Source organism: Heteronotia binoei, chromosome 2 (assembly GCF_032191835.1).
Source record: "Heteronotia binoei isolate CCM8104 ecotype False Entrance Well chromosome 2, APGP_CSIRO_Hbin_v1, whole genome shotgun sequence".
Classification (NCBI taxonomy): domain Eukaryota; kingdom Metazoa; phylum Chordata; class Lepidosauria; order Squamata; family Gekkonidae; genus Heteronotia; species Heteronotia binoei.
In genome coordinates, this window is record NC_083224.1 from 131,781,123 (window position 1) to 131,799,792 (window position 18,670).

The 18,670-nt window shown below is 44.9% G+C and overlaps 1 protein-coding gene across 2 annotated transcripts in view; it reads left to right on the plus strand.

Annotated features, from left to right (window-relative positions):
• TNNI3K (TNNI3 interacting kinase) overlaps nucleotides 1–18,670 on the plus strand; it is a 342,231-nt gene that overhangs the window by 224,187 nt on the left and 99,374 nt on the right. For both annotated transcript variants that reach the window (XM_060232023.1, XM_060232024.1), the window contains 3 exons: nucleotides 8,621–8,673; nucleotides 10,660–10,712; nucleotides 13,151–13,283. In XM_060232023.1, the coding sequence (XP_060088006.1) occupies nucleotides 8,621–8,673; nucleotides 10,660–10,712; nucleotides 13,151–13,283 (239 nt within the window). The remainder of the gene's footprint in view (nucleotides 1–8,620; nucleotides 8,674–10,659; nucleotides 10,713–13,150; nucleotides 13,284–18,670) is intronic.

The window sequence follows — 18,670 nt, forward strand, 5'->3', positions numbered from 1 at the left end:
TGTCCCTTCTAGGAAAAAACCGTAAGTGATGTCACATCAATCTAGGACTCCCTAGAAACTCTATGGTTTTACCATAGTTCTGGTGAGTCTGACACATGATGACACTTCTGGTTTTCCCTGGAAGTGATATCATGCAGCTCACAATGCCATTGCCCTCCATATCCCTTCCTCCCATCTCCTGCTGGTTATCAAGCACCAGCTGGCAACCCTACCAGCAACCCCGAGGGACATCTGGCCCATCAAAAACAACAAAGAATCTTGGTACATTAATGATTAACATATTTATTGTGGCATAAACTTCATGGACTTAACCCACAAAAGCTGGCAGTATGATAACCGTCTGTAAGGTGCCGCAAGATTCCCTTCTGGTTGTGGGTCAACACGTTAATATGGCAATCCCTCTGGAATTTGAACCAACAAACATTCCTGGAAGCAAGGGTTTCAGGTTTCAGTGTGTATATATGTGTGAGGAAAATATTTGTATATTTATTTAAATCAATGGTACTCATTCTGTTGCTTATGGAGAGCCATAGTCACCATTAACCAAAACATCTTCATAACTACTATAAACCTTGTGCATTACCTCACCAAGTTAACACATACAAAATAATATAATAAGATAATATAAATACTTCCATATGTTAAAATTTCCTTTCATGTTGAACACTAGCATTGCAGGATATTGGACAGGTATAACCTGTGAGTGATAAATTTTCTGTGTGCAAGGAACTTTGCTTTATGGGTTGGCACTGAGCCATGCTATGCCCCATTCCACGCCATTCTGCTGCATATATTGATCCAGCCTCATATACAGAACTCCTACATCTCTTTAACCTTGATAAAATTATCAAGAAGTTGAATTGTGTTTTAGAAATTAATTTGTTAGCTTTATATTGGGCCAATGATGAAATTATCCCAGTTTCTAAAAGTAATTTTTGCCTTTTCTTTTCATCACCCAGGATGAGATTGGATGGCTTCAGAAGCTGCCAAATGCAAAGTCCCCTAGCCCATGGAATGTGAAAACAATACCAATGCAATATTTTAATGGTTTACTCAAAATCAGAACAGACCCTACAGTAGGAAGCCTGTGCACCAGTTCTTGCTATTTCCTCAGCATGTGGCACAATAGGTCAGGCAAGAGAATGAGATGGCCAAGGTTTCCAGAAGAAAGCAAGATGGTTGTGGATAGATAGATAGATAGATAGATAGATAGATAGATAGATAGATAGATAGATAGATAGATAGATAGATAGATAGATAGATAGATAGATAGATAAATTTATTGTCATTGTTCTCAAAAAAGAAAATGAGAGCAACGAAATGAGGTGCTCTTCCACAAACATACCAACACATCAACACCCACAAAAAGACATATACATAGACCATTTAAATACATCTAAAAACACATAACCATTCATAACCCTGCATTTAGCTTAACCACGGCACTTGGATAGAAGCTGCCCTTGAATCTATTTGTCTTTGCCTTCAACACTCTATATCGCCTACCTGACGGTAAAATCTCAAATAGCAAGTGGCCCGGATGTGAAGGGTCCCTTAAGATCATTTGTATCTTCCTTCTACATCCCATATCATACAGATCCACCAATGAGGGGAGAGAACATCCACAAATCTTCTGTGCTCTCACCATCACTCTTTGGAGCACCCTTCTCTCTGCTTCCGTGCAGCTCCCAAACCACACGCAGAGGCAATAAGATAAAATGCTCTCAGTGGAGTACTTAGTATTGCCAGGTCACAGCGGGGGGTGGGGGGTGGGATTTGGCGGGTATTCTGGGGTAGACAGGATGTTGCATATGATGTCCCTGACACAATGACATCACCCAGAAGTGATGTAATTGCATCAGCAGCATTGGAGGTAATGCTCTGTTTTGAGGCAAAACTCTAAGGGTTTTTTGGCTTCAAAACCATACAGTTTGACAAACGACCAGAGCGTCACCACACAATGTCCTTGGCATGATGATGGAACTTGGCGTGATGATGGAACATCAGGAATATTGCATAATGATAATACTGCTGAGGGGTGGGGTTTTCCCCGCCGACCAACTGGACAGTGGTAAGCTGAAGCCCCCTAAATCAGGAGAACCCCCACTGGGACCTGGGGGCTGGCAACCATAGGAGTACTAGCACACACACACACACTGCAGCTAGTTTACTCTTCTCCCAAGTGGTTGCTGTGGTGGTGATGGTTTTGCCCAGCGGTGGAATTCTAGCAGAAGCTCCTTTGCATATTAGGCCACACACCCCTGATGTAGCAAATCCTCCAAGAGCTTACAAGGCTCGTTTTTTGTAAGCTCTATGACAAATGGCTACATCAGGGGTGTGTGGCCTAATATGCATAAGAGCTCCTGCTAGAATTCCACCCCTGGTTTTACCATTTCTCTTCTCTGTGGCCCTACTTGCTCTTCTCACAACTACCTGGGTGCTGGGATGAGAGTGTGGAGGTTGCAGAGAATGGTGGAAGGCTGTTGGAGAAAAAGAACTCTTTTCTTCCATCCCTGGCATGAGGAGTGCTGTTTGGGAAGGTTTTTAGTTTACCCATTTCCCAATTGCTCTGGCAGGTGTTTTAATGTGGAAGCCACCAGATCTCTATTGCAACCCCTGCAGGGCAATGACTGCACCCACTTTTTGAAACACGGGGTGGGACTAAAAATGGGAAATGGTGCTCAGAAGAACCACAAGTAGCAAGTCAAAGAGCCATATGGGGTTCCCAAGCAACTGAGTGAATATCACCGATGTCGATATTTATACGACATCATGTTGAACAGACTGTTGCTGATATTTGATATTAAATTGCAAAAAAGGAGGTAGGGGGTTAAATGTGAGTACTTTTCACACCTTACAGTAGCTGCAGTATATTTGTACTCTTGAGAAATAATCACATGTGGTCTGAAACAGAAAGTGGGAGATCACAAAATTGAACCTGCGGGCTCTCCCCTCCCCCTTACCTTGTATATGTCTTTTAAGCACATCAAGAGTAATTTCAAATGGCAGTAGCTAGATTATATCTGAGTAGTACAGATATATTGTGTAAGAAGGAGAAAGAGGTTATATATTGAAGCAACAAATAGCTGGAATAGACCATCTGCGAGTATTATGCCTAAGAAGTATGTAAGATGACGGAAGCCTAGTTTATATATGTAAGAGAAATGTGGCAGTGGAATGTTGAGGTGTTAGAATGAAGAGGGCCCTGACCTGGATGGCCCAGGCTAGCCCAATTGCTTGTGACCTCAGAAGCTAGACAGGGTCGGCTCTGGTTATTACTTTGATATGAGACCACCAAGGAGGTTTAATTTGCTACACAGAGGCAGGCAATGGCAAAACCACTTCTGTTAGTCTCTTGCTTTTGGGGGGGGGGGGAGGGACCTTATGGGGTTGTGACTTGATGGCACTTTCTACCACCAGAATGAAGAGGGGCACTTCTGACAGTTGATGGGATTCCTGCTCTCATTGTTCATTCACATAACCCCCCCCCCAAAAAATAAAAAAAAATTAGACAGCAAGGAGAAAGTTCCTATACTTTGCTTGCCGTACTTGTTTTCTTTTTACGTGGATTTTTTTTAACACTTTAGAATATTTTAAAACATGATCCTCCATCAATCTCATTCCCTCCAGCATTTTTCCATCTCATTCCCTCCTAATTTTCCTGTCTCCATGTGTGTGACCCCAATAGGAATGCCATTCTTCAGATGGGCCTGGAGATATCCCTGGGCTCCTCTCCAGATCGCAGAGCTTATTTCCTCTGTTGAAAATGGATGCTTTGGAGGGTGAACTCTATGGCACGATACCCCACTGAGGTCCTTGTCATCAGGCTCCACCTCCAAATCTCCAGGAGTTTCTCAACCTGGAGCTGACAACCCTAAATCCCAACCTAGGTAGGCATAAGACTTATTTATTTTTAATTTGTACACCATAGTTCAACTAAGGTAATGGTGTAAGTTGACACAAAAATGTCAGCTGATGTCAGCTGATAGCAGAGCTTGTGGAATTGCACTTGCACATTTCCCCATGCAGCTCATTGTACCTCCTCTCCAGTGATTCCTGTGGGGAGGGGGTCAGGAGACAATGGGGAGAAGCACCAGGAATGATTGCAGTGAGAGGGGCAATCACACACACAAAATCACACACATAAAAAAACCCCTTTTGTGATAGTGGAAGATTCTGCAGATGGAAAATGACCGTTGGAAACAACCAAATATGTCTAGTACTGTTGGAAGATTCTCCTGTTTTATAATCAATCTCCTGTTTTTAATCAAGTAACAGTTTCCTAAACCTGGCTTCAGTGCAGTTGAGAGTAGATGAAATCAGAGGTGGAGGGTGGAAGATAGTGTTACGAAGTCTAACTCAGATAATATCTGGGGACTTTGGGGGTGGAGCCAGGAAACTTGCCCTAAAATAAATAAAACAAAAACATAGCATTTCAGTTCCCCTGAATACAGTTATCATTTCCTCACTCAAGCAGCTGCAAATCATCTCTCTCTCTCTCTCTCTCTCTCACACACACAGAAGCAAAAATAGTTTGCAATCTCACACTCGCGTGGTCTCACTGAACTGCTTTCACAGCTACTGGGAGCAGCCACATTGTTCTGCCTGCTCACCCCACCCCCATTCAGCCTTAAAGACACAGACACACCATCCAAAAAGGAAGCCTTTGCAAGCTTTCTCCTAGCATTCTGAAAGGGAAAGGCACATGATATCTGTGGGGGCGGAGCTTCCCTGTTGGCCAGCTGACTGGGGCAGGAAGGAGCCTGGGAAAGCAGGAGAACCCCCACTGAGACCTGAGGATTGGCAAGCCTAGTGGAGGACAATGAAGGCAGACTACCATTAGCAAGAACAAATCTCCTTGCAATTCTTTCCTGAGACCAGACTGAAATATATAGGCTAAACTACCCCCAACACTCTTCACCATTAGTTCCAGACTTCACTGAGTCCTGATATGCCCATTTCCACAAGAGATGCTGTCAGACTTCACTAATTTGCAGATCTGAGTCAAGCTCTGCTACATTAATAAAACTTAAAATATTAAGAAAGCAGACTCTTACCCAAGAATTCTTCTACATAAAAATGTAAGGTGATTATTTTATTATTTGTTTTTGCATCTGAGATGTATGCAGTGAAGATCAAAGCCTGATTTTTCTGGTAGACAACTTGATTTACTTAGGTAGAGAGCTTCAAAAAACCCTGCACTTTCCTAAAAATAAGCCTTACTGAAAACAGGCATAGAATTGGACTGAAGGGAGTGGGTGAGGAAGGCAAGAGACCCAAGCACCAGAAATATATGAGTATTTTATCAGAAGGAAGCTTGGATTGTTTAAGCTTCAGTCCAAGGACAACTGGTTTTCAGCACTCCCCAGAGATAGGGACCTCTTCCTATAGGAAGACACAGAAGTTTAGTAAGTAGACACAACATGCATTTGGCCAGCCTGAGGTTCCAAGTCTTTCTTTGCATATAATTGTGAAGGTTTCCACACCAAATTCCAAATTCATTCTCAATATCATTCCCAGCATGAGTCTAATGATGAGATGATTGTGAAGAGCACATCATAGTGAAGAAACAGCATGCTTGTAAATCTTTCCGACAACTACAAGCTTTCTTATGCAAAGTAGAAGCAAGGGGAGTGAACAAAATCAGAAGCATATAGTATAGTAGTCTGTCAAATTAAATCAAGTTTTCAGGGTGAAATTAGCCTTTTGAGATCAGTCCAAAATATCCTTTGCTTTAGGAAGCTCTTACAGTTACTGGCAGTCGTCTGCTCACAGCTGGATTCCGCAGGCCTTTTCCTACTTTCATTTATGCCATTACAAATTAGGAGTGACTGACTTGAGGTGAGTGGAGCTGAAGTAAGAGGAGAATCAGGACTTTTGATTTTATTGAAAGGTTATCACTAAGTTCAACCCCAAATGTCATCCTCTCCATTCCTTCTAGGTAAAACTGTCACATAATTAATAAACCTGTTACAGATGATGTTTCACTGATTAGGAAATGGTCTTGTTCTACTACTAATTAGAGAATGTCGCTGACACTTGGACTTACTAAACTGTCAAGATTGCATCCTCCCAATTTATTGACGAAATATTTTCTCATAATAACCATGTGAGGCCCAGCTAATGACTTCTCAGCTAAAGATCGCCTTAGGGAGCATATGAGAACATAAGAAACAGCCTTGTGCACTTGACTGTAGGACAAAGCCAGGCATGAATCATGTTCATGGTGTTTGTTTAATTCATTTGTACCCTGCATTTCTCTCCAGTGAGGTTTCAAAGCAGCTTACATCTTCTCTTCTCCTCCACTTCACCACACTGGCTCTCTTTAAGAGGCTAACTCCAAAGGCCTCACGGCAAGCATGTTTGTGGAGAGTAGGATAGAAAACCTTCAGTTTGCTTTCTGATAACCTGTGGAGGCGCTGGGCCAGTGGGCCTCCACAGATAAGTGTTCATTAGTGCTTTTGTGATAAGGGTGGTATCCACTCAGTGTTACCAGTAGGCATGCTCACTTTGGGCGAGCAATCTCCCAGGGAAGGGACCTCCCAGCTGCCCTTCCCTCTTCAGCCAGTGAGAAAAGGGACCTCGCAGCTGCCCTTCCCTCTTCAGAGTGCCGCGGCCCGGCTGTTATTGGGCCTCCCAAGGTGGGGGCACATTCGGCCGGGTCTCCGGGCTCTGCACTGGCTCCCAATAACATACGAGTCCGGTACAAGGTGCTGGTCATTACCTTTAAAGCCCTATATGGCCTGGGACCTGCCTACCTGAAGGAACGTCTCTCCCCACACGTTCCCCAGAGAGTACTGAGGTCTGGGACTCAAAACCTTCTCACCATCCCCGGGCCTAAGGAAGTCCGTCTCAAGACAACCAGAGACAGGGCCTTTTCCACAATGGCCCCTACATGGTGGAACCAGCTGCCGGAAGAGGTGAGGGCCCTGCGGGATCTTGCTCAGTTCCGCAGGGCCTGTAAGACAACCCTCTTCTGGTTAGCCTACGCCTGACTGGGAAATAAATGTAGCTTATTAGACTTCTATGACTCATACGGTATAGATTTAATGTTAAAATTTTAAGGTTTTTAGGTTTTTAAATGTTTTAACTTTTAAATGTAATAATTTTGAACTCTGTTTTACTGTTTTATTGTTTGCTGTGAGCTGCCCTGAGCCATTTTGTGGGAAGGGCGGGATATAAGTTATAGAATAAATAAATAAAAATAAATAAAAACAGTGTGCCAACACTATATCTAGGCAAAACCCCAGACATGATGTCACAACCGAAACTCTGGTATTAGCATCAGCAGATGTGCTGCCATTGCAGTTGGAGTTTTGCTTGGAGGTGACATCAGCATGTATCCTGATTTTGTTTTTCCCCCTTGCCCCACCACTAAGTTCCTGGGGATGCTAGGTTCTCTAGTTGCCACCTGGGTTCTCTAGTTGCCAGCCAAGCACGGACAACTGGTGGGAGTTGTAGGAGGGCAGGGACATGCAAAAGAGACATCACGCTTTCACATCTAGCATGAACACGGAAGTAATGACAGCACATTCACATGGCCCTGCTCTAGGAACTCTAGATGTCATGCTGATAGCACCTCCAAGTTTGTTGCAACACAGATTCTTCCTGCTGCTCTAATGAGTGGTGGATGGCAGATGTCTGGGCTCTATGGCAGGAGATCTACTACAACTGAAGACCTGGCCACTCTAAACCCACCAGTTGCTATAATATCCTGAAACTGTGCAAATAATCTGATACCAGGTCAACCTTTCTTTATTGCTGTTGTATCACTAAAGAAATGACTGTACAGAGTCCTCCTGGGTTAGTCTCTTAAAGAGGCTATATAACACATGGATCTCTGGTTATTTGTGAAGATAATTTATGCACACACAGAGAGCTGCAATTTGGATTGTAACCATGCAAGAGAGAGAGGATTAAACCCTTCAGCTGCTCAGTTTTGCTTATATTCATTCTATATGCTGGCTCAGGCTGTGAATAAACTAAACTAACGAACTCAATTTTACTAACTGAACCAATTTGGGGGCACTTTTGTTAGCATTTTAAAAAGTGAAAAGAATAGGGTTGCCAAGTCCAATTCAAGAAATATCTGAGGACTTTGGGGGTGGAGCCAGGAACAAGGGTGTGACAAGTATAATTAAACTCCAGAGGAAGTTCTGGCCATCATATCTAAAGAGACTGCACACCTTTTAAATGCCTTCCTTCCATAGGAAATAATGAAGGATAGGGGCACCTTCTTTTGGGACTCATAGAATTAGACCCCCTGGTCCAATCTTTTTGAAACTTGGAGGGTATTTTGGGGAGAGGCACTGGATGCTATACAAAAACTTTGGTGCCTCTACCTCAAAAAACAGCCCCCCAAAGCCTAAGATACCCATGGATCAATTTTACATTATTTTCTATGGGAATAAATCTCCATAGCAAATAATAGAGTTCCTAGCAGACATTTCCCCCCTTTGCCCGCTTTCTGATGACCACGAAGTGGGAGGAGGAACTCCAAACCAGGGGATCCCCTGCCCCCACCTGGGGATTGGCAACCCTAGAAAAGAAGGATGCTAAAAGGAAATTTAGGATTGAAAACAGTACACTTGCTCAATCTAGACACTTGATTTCTCCACAGTCACAATATCCTCCTGTATGAAGATGGACATGCTGTTGTAGCTGATTTTGGAGGTGAGAGTTCGGTTATTAAAAGAACAAATGGCATACATTAAGTTCCAAAGGAAGACTGGACAATCATAGCCAGAGAGCTGACTATCATAAACTATAGATCAAAGCCATAACTCAGTTTTCTGATTGGCTTCTGGCGTTCTTGAAATCCTTGTGAATTCCCAATATATTTCATGTTGGTTTTTAGTTCAATCTGTAGTACAGATTTCTTGCATAGTGGGGGGGGGGGAGAATCCTTATTATTTATCCCCTGACAAACCACCGGTGTACTCACTTCAGACCAACATTGCTACCCACCCAAATCTATCACCTGGATGGTTATCTTTCTCTCTAAGAGAAAATGACAGTAGCAAAACAGGTCCAAGTGTGCATTTGGGATTTCTGCATATTTAGGGAGTACTTAAATATGATCTTGTAAATTCTAAAAAAGTAGAAGAAATTGTCATAAAAGTTGTTTGATGTTGATTGGGCATGCTCACTGTACTTGGCTGAGGGCAATTGAGACCGATTTCCCACTAAACTTTTGCTCTTTCACTCTCCTCTTCTCCACGCGGCTGCTGCTGGATTTCGCACAAACTGCCCCAAACCAGCAAGTTGCTCCGCCTCTCTTCAAGTTCCCTCCGCAGCAGGCAGGATCCTCTGAAAACCAAAATCTGTCTGCCACGGAGGGAATTGAAAAGGGGTGGGGCAACTCGCCAGCTGGGGCAGCTTGTGCAAAATCCAGCAGCAACCCTGCAGGGAAAAGGAGCAATGAGACCGAAACAAGGTGAGTGGGAAATCAGTCACTTTAAAGGGGGGAAAGGGAGGTGGGAAAATCGGCTTGCTGAAGTCCCAAAGAACTTATACCACAGGTCTCCAAGCTTTTTGAACCTGTGGACATCTTTGGAGTTCTGACATAGCATGCTGGGAGCAGCAGCCACAAAACAGTGGCCAGAAAATGGCTGATGCAGGAGATGGCTCCAGTCACAAAATGACTGCTACATCTTACCCTCAGTTACACAGTTAATATCTTTGTGGCAGCTGCTGCCAGAGCAACATTTTAAAAAATGTGCAGATCCAAGGAACTCTCCAATGGCCAAGCAGAACTTTTGCTGAATAAAAGCCCAGCCTAGCCCCACACAGTTTCTCAAAACACTTGGCGGATGCTGGGAACGGTATTGGTGGGTACCATTGAGTTGATGGTGTTTCGAAGTCATTTTTCCTGCCCTCCTTTGATACCTTGATTAATCAAATTTGTTTGTATCCCAACTGCAATCTGCTGCCCCCACTCCACTCCCATAATGCAGGCATTTCTTAATGTTTAAAAACATGTTTAAAGGTTACACAGATGGTTGCCAACATATATCCAGAGATTCTTGGTGTATCTTTACAATCACAAATAAAGAAAGACATGAAGCAACTGTCCATTCTGTTCCCAGCCCTGTTATTTTCCTACTGCCTCTTCTCTAGACAAGCCATGACAGGATTGAGGAACATGTGGCAGAAGTCATTGCTGCTTTGTGGCAGAAGTCATGACTTTATTATTTTAAAGACAGAATGCAAACCTCTGGGTTCAGATCCACTAGTTCTGCTTGCAATCTGTTATTAAGAAATGTACAGCTTTGCAGAAAAAATTATGGATTTAAAATAAAACCAGCCTCAAAAAGGCCAAAATGGAACTCAGACCATTTTCACTTGGTGGACAGAACTTCCACAATGCAGCAAGCATCAAGTATTAATTTTGGATGGCAGAACTCAACTACTATGTCTACCTTAAGATCTGAATACCTGAAGACAAATGCAAAATACTACTGTTCTTTCACAAGCAGATCAATTAACACTCACTTTATAAAGTACACCCTTTAAACCAAGTACAATATCCTTCCATTTCTAGTTAGTTTTTACAAAGCAGAAATATATAAGCAATGTCAGGTTTTGCTTTAAAAAAGATTCCCCTGAACTTTGTGATGTTTATTCAGACAGTATTTTTCTTTTCTTTTTAAACCTCAGAATCCAGATTTCTGCAGTCTTTGGATGAAGACAATATGACAAAACAACCAGGGGTTTGCCTCTTCTTTTCTTGTCTTGTTATGTATAATTACTCTACAATGGATATGAAAACTCAGCCTACAAGCAAGTAATGAAATTAGGATTTTCTTTTGCCAGCATACATCCTATTGTATACTGACAGTGTTCCTTTTGGGGGGTTTTCTATGTTAATTTTTAGTAGACTGCTTGAGATCAACTTTTATGGCAACCAGATTAATGGGTACAAAATGTCCTCTCTGCCTGGACTCACAAATGATTTTCTGTTGTGCATCTGTAATCATAAATAATATTTTCTTCTTATATTAGCATGTTGTTTAGAATCGTCTTGTGACTAGTGATGGGCAAACCTTCTCCAGCTTGCCTTAAAATTAAGTCAGGTCTTTGAGGCTTCTTTGGAGAAGTCTTGGAGGTTGTATATCTCTCATCATTCTCCAAGAACATGCAGAATGATAGTGCACTTAGGGGAACTCCTTGCCAACCAGTTCTGATTGAGATTGCCCACTCTGATTGGGAAATTTCTGGAGCGATAGAAGGGTGGAATATGGGGAAGGGAAGAAGCTCAGCAGGGGTATGATGCTAAACAGTCTGCCCTCCAAACCTGCCATTTCCTCCAAAAAAAACCTGATATACGTAATCTGGAAATCAGTTGTAATTCCAAGAGAACTCCAGCCCCTACCTGAAGATTGGGCACCAGACCTCTGGTTCTAGGGCTGCCAAGTTCCTGCTGGGGGTGGAAGATCCCCTGCCTGGGAGGACCCCAACCCTCTGGCAGGAAGCAGGCTACTGGAGGGGGGATCCCCACCCCTGAAGAGCCCCACTGGCACGCACCACCCCTGGCACGATGACGGCACCCAGAAGTGACATCATCACACTGGGGATGTCACATGGGGATGTCCTAGGACTTGCACTAAAAACTCTATGGTACCATAGATTTTTACCATGAATCCTAGAGTGTTTCTGGTGTAACGCTCTAGGAATTGCATTAAAACTCTATGGTACCATAGTGCAAATCCTAGAACATCCCCACATGTTGTCTCCAGTGCAGTGATGTCACTTCTGGGTGACATCATTGCGCTGCGCGTGCTTTGTGCACGCAAAGAACAAATCCTCCACCGCAGCGAGAGAGGGACTTGGCAATCCTATCCCAAACCTTCTTGCCTTCTCAGAAGACAAAAAAGAGTACTGCTGACAGGCTTTCCATTTGCTTTTTCCCTGAGTTTTCTGCAAGTGCTTTTGTGTCATTTTTTTCCTTGCTTCACTTTAAAGCTGAAGGTAAAAAGCATACAGATTCCCTTAGATTTCCCCACCATCACCCTTTCCCCACCCCTCAAAAGCCACTCCACCTCCCACATTTTAAGAAATAATTACAAGCGGCATGAATCTAGCAATATGAAACTATTGTTAGTCTCATGCAGCCTGTAAAAAAATTGACTCCCATCTGGGCTGCCTTCTCCCACTGCCTGGTTTCAACCAGTCAGCAGGAGAAGACAGTGCAGAGTTACAGAATAAATTCACAAAGAAAAAACAATGGTGCATAGGGCAGACACACAATCTGAAGTCTTAAAGGTTTGATTGATCAGATTCTCTCCAGTAAACTGTATATGTGTGATAGCCCTACAACTCCAAGGCATACTAGTGGCAAGGGATCTCCTACGGAGATGACTGGAAGTTGTAGTTTTCATTGAGCCAGGACCAGGAGCTATTGGAAACTACAATTCCCATGCATCCCAGAAGCAACCTTTGCTACTGAGCATACTCAGCACTATCCAGGCTTTAAGGCTAGGCTTAGAAATCTTCCAAAATAACCAGGCAATCATTCCCACTGCCAGGTTTGTTTTGTTTTGTTTTTGTTTATTTGTTTTGGTACCTTGCAAGATTAAGTTTTTTGGGGGGAGGGGGGAAAATGGCAGTTCATTTTCCAAGAAACTCATTAATATTTATGTTAGGTCTTTTGAACAACAATCCATCATGCTCTAGGATTGATATGTGAGGTATTCACTTATGTGTGTGTGTAAAAGGCCTATTAATAGTAGTAGTGTTTCCTTTGTTTCTGGCTTGGAAACTGGCATGAAAATCTCCATACTGGTTTCTTGTTGCACATCTGTCTAGAAGTGCCTTTTACTCCAGCAGAGTTATACTCTAGGGATTGAGGAGCAGAAATCAACAGCAAATTTTCTTCTCATAAAATCAATGATTATATCGAAAGATGTTCTGATTTTGTGCAGGCAAAGTGAAATCTATACTAACACCAAAAAAGGGCAGTTTGCTGAATGGATTATTGTTAATATTCATGTTGCTATTATTGCTCATATCACTATTATTTTTCCCGACGTTAATTTTGTTAGCATACTTCCAGAAAGTAAACTGATATAAAAATAGAAAAAGGATCTACTCCCTTGTGAGGAAACAAAACATACTGTTAATGCATTATTAATGTTTTTGTGATATGCAGAACTTGCGCTGGATGGCCCCTGAAGTCTTCACACAGTGTACTCGGTACACTGTAAAAGCCGACGTTTTCAGCTATGCTTTGTGTCTCTGGGAACTATTAACAGGGGAAATTCCATTTGCTCACCTCAAACCAGGTAAGATATACAGCAAGCAGACATCAAAAGTGGACTTCTCTCTGGTACACAATAAAATAACCACTTTGCCAAACAGTAACTCAGTTTTTAGCTGAATGCTTACACACACACAGTACAGGGTTTCAATATTCACTAACAATCTGAAGTTGCTGCATTGCAGTCAGCCACACTACGAATTGAATAGATATTGTAAAAAGAATTATGCAGGCAACTTAAGGAGTGTTTTTACCTCCAAACTGGACTTGCATTATACATACTGCTATCCAAATGATAACTTTATGTGGCTGAAATGCACCGCAAGCACAAGTAGATCAGCGTTTTGCCATCAAAGCAGCTAAACCAGCTGGGAGCCAGAGGAGTCATGATCTTCTTGCCTGCACAGGCCCAGTGTGACATCAAAGCCAATCAGACACTCACGGTTGGGAGACCCTCACAGCCATAGCTGTGCAATAAATAAGCTTATCCAATACACCAGAAAAGCCCCATGTGCACTGTTTGTTAATGTCTGCCAGTTCAGAACAGAGCTGAATTATATGGAAAACAAGGGGAAGGAAAGTGGCATAGGAGAACAAGAATGGTCATTCCTGAGCCCTGCCCCCTCGAACAAGTGAAATTTCCCTCAAGTTTCTGCTTGTCGTTATTAACGGGCAAGCATTTTGATAGTGCCAAACACTTTCCAAATGCTGAGAAGCATGCGGTCTGAAGAATTCCCCTGAACCTTCTGTTTGTAAGCATGATTCTATTGATTCTTACTAATTAGCTTCACTTGTCTTGTGTAACAGTCATCCATTCTATTTCTCCACTGGAGACAGCCAGAGTGCTTAGCTTTTCAAAGCCATTATTTCTCTGATTCATTTAAAGTTATATATTTATTGACCCTCTGTTCTCATACTTTGTTGGTGTCAGCCACAGAAAATCTTCCTCTTCCCGTTCCTCCCGAGAGCTTATTAAATCCAGATTCACATCTCTTCTGACAGTTATGAAATTATGATCATTTTAATATTCAATATGGTTTTTTTCCCAAAAACGTATTGCTATGTTGCTATATTTCTTATAATGGAGTCTTTTGTGTATATTATCTCTAACACCACTTTTCTGGTATCAGTTTCTGCATCTGCATCCTCTTTCCGTTTGTTTCATTTCTCTGCAATAATCAGGACAGCATATTGTTGCAATCTAATTTCTGAATTTAATTTCCATACCTTTATAAGCATAGATGCTGTCAATCAGTCAGTTTATTTATGGTCACAGACCAAATTTAAAAAAGCAAGAATTTTATGCTGTATTATCCAACTGAATACAAGTTAAAGTTTATTGTAGATCTTAAATAGCACAACAACTGGGTATCACTCAGTAAGACACACTAGGCGTAGGCCAAATATCTTCTATATTCCTGTTTCCTATCCTTCCATACTACATCTCCCAGTAGGCAGTGCTTGTAGTTCCATTGTGTCTAATACTGTGTCTAATACTACCACAGTAGGCCAGTTATTACCCAGAGTTAGTTGTTTGTTTATATGTTTATTTCAGGAAGGGTTGCCAACCTCCAGATGGTACCTGGAGATCTCCTGCTATTGCAGTCGGTCTCCAGACAACCGAGATCTGTTCCCTTTGAGAAAATGGCTGCTTTGGAGGGTAGACTCTGTGGTACTGTAGCCTGCTGAGGTCAAACATGCGGGTTCAATGATGAGTCGAGGTTGCTACAAAGACTACGTTTATTGATAGACCGTTACTTTGGCTCAAGCTGTAGCTTGAGAAGAATGAAACCAATACATTGATACACAAGTTTTAAGATACACTTCAAAGGGATTCCTACGGGGAGGGGAAGCAGGGGAGCGTTCACACATAGAATCAGACGCGTGGGGAGGGGGGGGCGGGGAGGGCGAGCCGCCCCAGGTCTTGGGGTCCTCGCATTGGCAAGGGGGCCCCCAAACAATGGCCGTGTTGCTGCGAGGGGGGGGGAGAAAAAGAATGGAAGCGCCGGACAGCGAGGGGGAGCGCGCGCCGGCGGAGGAAGGGGGTGTGGCGGGGAGGGGCGCGCGTGCGCACCTCGGGGCTCCTCGTTCCCTTCCCTTCCCCCCTCCCCTTTTTTCCCCCCTCTCTCTCACGCAATCGGGCTGAAAGCGCGGGAAAGGCACGTCGCTTTTTCTCCTCCCTCGCCTACCACTCCCATCAGCCCCAGCCACGCGGGCCGGGGCTCTGTTCCTTGGAGCGCACCATTGCTGGCCCCACGGAGCTCTGATGCAAGCAGGCAGCCCCGTTGGTCTGAAGCAGTTGAACAAAGCAGGAGCCAAGCTGCACCTTGAAGACCAACCCATTTTTATTGTGAACCTCAGCTGTCTTGCGCTCTTAAGCACACTTCACCAGACGAGGAATCCAGCACAGGGAGCAAAGCCTCATGCTGCTCAGATCCGAGGTTTGCTCAATTGGTTCATTTTAGTGCATGCTGCTGTTTTGTTGCTTTCGCGTGCTCCCGCGACTCAGATCCAAGGTTTGCTCAATTCGTTAATCTGACTATTCTGTCATTGTACCGTTTTGCATTCTAAACCGCTGCCCAGAGAATTTCGCTTCCCTGTCGTTGGTTCTGAAATCTGTACCCTGTTGCATTCTGGGCCACCGCCTACCAGCTCTGTGTGGCTCTGCTCAGTTCTGTAAGGTTTTGCTCACTCTGCGGGATTTCTCGGAGCTCTGAGTAAGGGGGGGGGGACTCTCCGTGGAGGGAGGAGGGGGGGGTTGCATTCCTCCTTCTTTGCTTGGAGGGCCCAGGGAAGCCCAGCCTAGTTTCCTTTGGGTGGGGGATTTGGGTTTGCCCCTCCCCTTCCCCTTTTGCTGCAGCTTCTTTGCAGCATTTGGGCACCGCTGGGGGTGCGCTTCTTGCAGGATCTGGGCTGGAGACGGAGGTTCCCAGGATGGAGGAGAGTTTGCATTCCACCTCCTTGGCTGGGAGGGCCCAGAGAAGGCCAGCCTAGTTTTCTTTGGGGGGGGGGGATTTGGGTTTGCCCCTCCCACTTTTGCTGGCGCTTCCTTGCACCCTTTGGGCACCGCTGGGGGTGCGCTTTTTGCAGGGCCTGAGCTGCAGACCCGGGAAGGGGGGGGGGTTCCCACGAGTGGAGGAGAGAGGAGAGTTTGCATTCCACCTCCTGGGCTGGGAAGACCCAGGGAAGCCCAGCCTAGATTTCTTGGGGGTGGGATTTGGGTTCCCTTCGCCCCTTTGCTGGTGCTTCCTTGCAGCTTTTGGGCACCCCTGGGGGTGCCCCGGGGGGCTGGGAAAGGTAGGGGGCGTCCAGGGGAAGGATGGGGGGTGGGCTGCTGCGGGATGCGTGCCCCGATTGGGACAGAGTTGCCAACCTCCAGGGAGGCCTCCGACAACAGTTACAGACAGCAGAGTTCAGCAGAAAGGAAAGGGCGGCTTTAGAGGTTGGCTGGGGGGGACTCAAGGTGCATCGATATCCCTACTAGCAATGTTCCCTCTAAGCTTCAGAGTCTTGTGAGCAAAAATTCAACTTTGTGAGCCCCTGCATAAGTGATTGTGCTCTGGGGACATTTTTCCTGAGCTAAGACAAAAATGTGTGAGCTGGAGGCGAAAAATCCGTGAGCTCGCTCATGCTAACTCCTTCCTTGGAGGTTTTTCAACAGAGGCTGGATGGCCCTCTGACAGCAATGGAGATCCTGTGAATTTCGGGGGAGGTGTTTGTGAGTTTCCTGCATTGTGCAGGGGGTTGGACTAGATGACCCTGGAGCTCCCTTCCAACTCTAGGATTCCTGACTGTTAGAGCGGCTCCTCAGAGGAACAGGTTTCCTTCTTGGGAGGTGGTGGGCTCTCCTTCCTTGGAGGTTTTTAAACAGGGGCTAGATGGCCATCTGACAGCAATGGAGATCCTGTGAATTTAGGGGGAGGTGTTGTGAGTTTCCTGCATTGTGCAGGGGGTTGGACTAGATGACCCTAGAGGTCCCTTCCAACTCTATGATTCTAGGTTTTTAAACAGAAACTAGATGGCCACCTGACAGCAATGGAGATCCTATGAATTTAGGGGGAGGTGTTATGAGTTTCCTGCATTGTGCAGGGGGTTGGACTAGATGACCCTAGAGGTCCCTTCCAACTCTAGGATTCTAGGTTTTTAAGCTGAGGCTAGATGGCCATCTGACAGCAATGAGGATCCTGTGAATTTAGGGGGAGGTGTTTGTGAGTTTCCTGCATTGTGCAGGGGGTTGGACTAGATGACCCTGGAGATCCCTTCCAACTCTATGATTCTATGACCGCCAGAGGTCCCTTCCAACTCTATGATTCTAACTCAGCTTAGAAGGAACACTGCCTACTAGTGCCGACCCGTTCCCCAAACCCCATCCTTCCCAAAGCTCCACCCCCCAAAGTTTCAGGATTTACCCTAACTGGAGGTGGCAACCCCAGCAGAGAGAGGAGGTCTTCAGAAGGGCCCTGAGAAGACTGGGGGTGAGGTGGGGGAATAGTTAAGCTTTGACAACTCTGGAAGAAGGTCTGACTTCCAGCATGACTCTTTTCGGTCCACCTTCTGTGTTATTCTTCGATGTCCAGAGAGCCCTCGTGGGAGCATTCCCAGAGAAGGCCTTTCAGAGCTCATCCTGCTGAAATCGACTCCAGTGGCAAATTGGAGGCTGAGGGAATTTTGGTGCATAGATGGGTTGCCCAGTTAGTCTGTCTGTAGCAGGAGAAATAAGAGCCCCGTGGCACAGAGTGGTAAAGCTGCAGTACTGCAGTCAGAGCCCTCTGCTCACGACCTGAGTTCGATCCCAGCGGAAGCTGGTTCAGGTAGCCGGCTCCAGGTTGACTCAGCCTTCCATCCTTCCGAGGTAGGTCAAAGGAGTCCCCAGCTTGCTGGTGGGAAAGCGTAGATGTCTGGGGAAGGCAATGGCAAACCACCCTGTAAAAAGTCTGCCGTGAAAGCCTTGTGAAAGCAACATCACCCCAGAGTCAGAAACGACTGGTGCTTGCACAGGGGACTACCTTTACCTTTACTAGCAGGAGAAATGAGTCAGAGTCCAGCAGCAGCAGCTTAAAGACTAACTTGGTGCTTGGTGGGGGGGCGCAGTGGGAGTGCTTCTAGCCCCATTGATGGACCTCCTGATGGCACCTGGTTTTATGGCCACTGGGTGACAGAGTGTTGGACTGGATGGGCCACTGGCCTGATCCAACAGGGCTTCTCTTATGTTCTTAAGTGACACAGAGTGTTGGACTGGATGGGCCATTGGCCTGATCCAACATGGCTTCTCTTATGTGACACAAAGTGTTGGACTGGATGGGCCTGATCCAACAAGGCTTCTCTTATGTTCTTATGTGACACAGAGTTTAGGACTGGATGGCCCATTGGCCTGATCCAACATGGCTTCTCTTATGTTCTTATATGTGACAC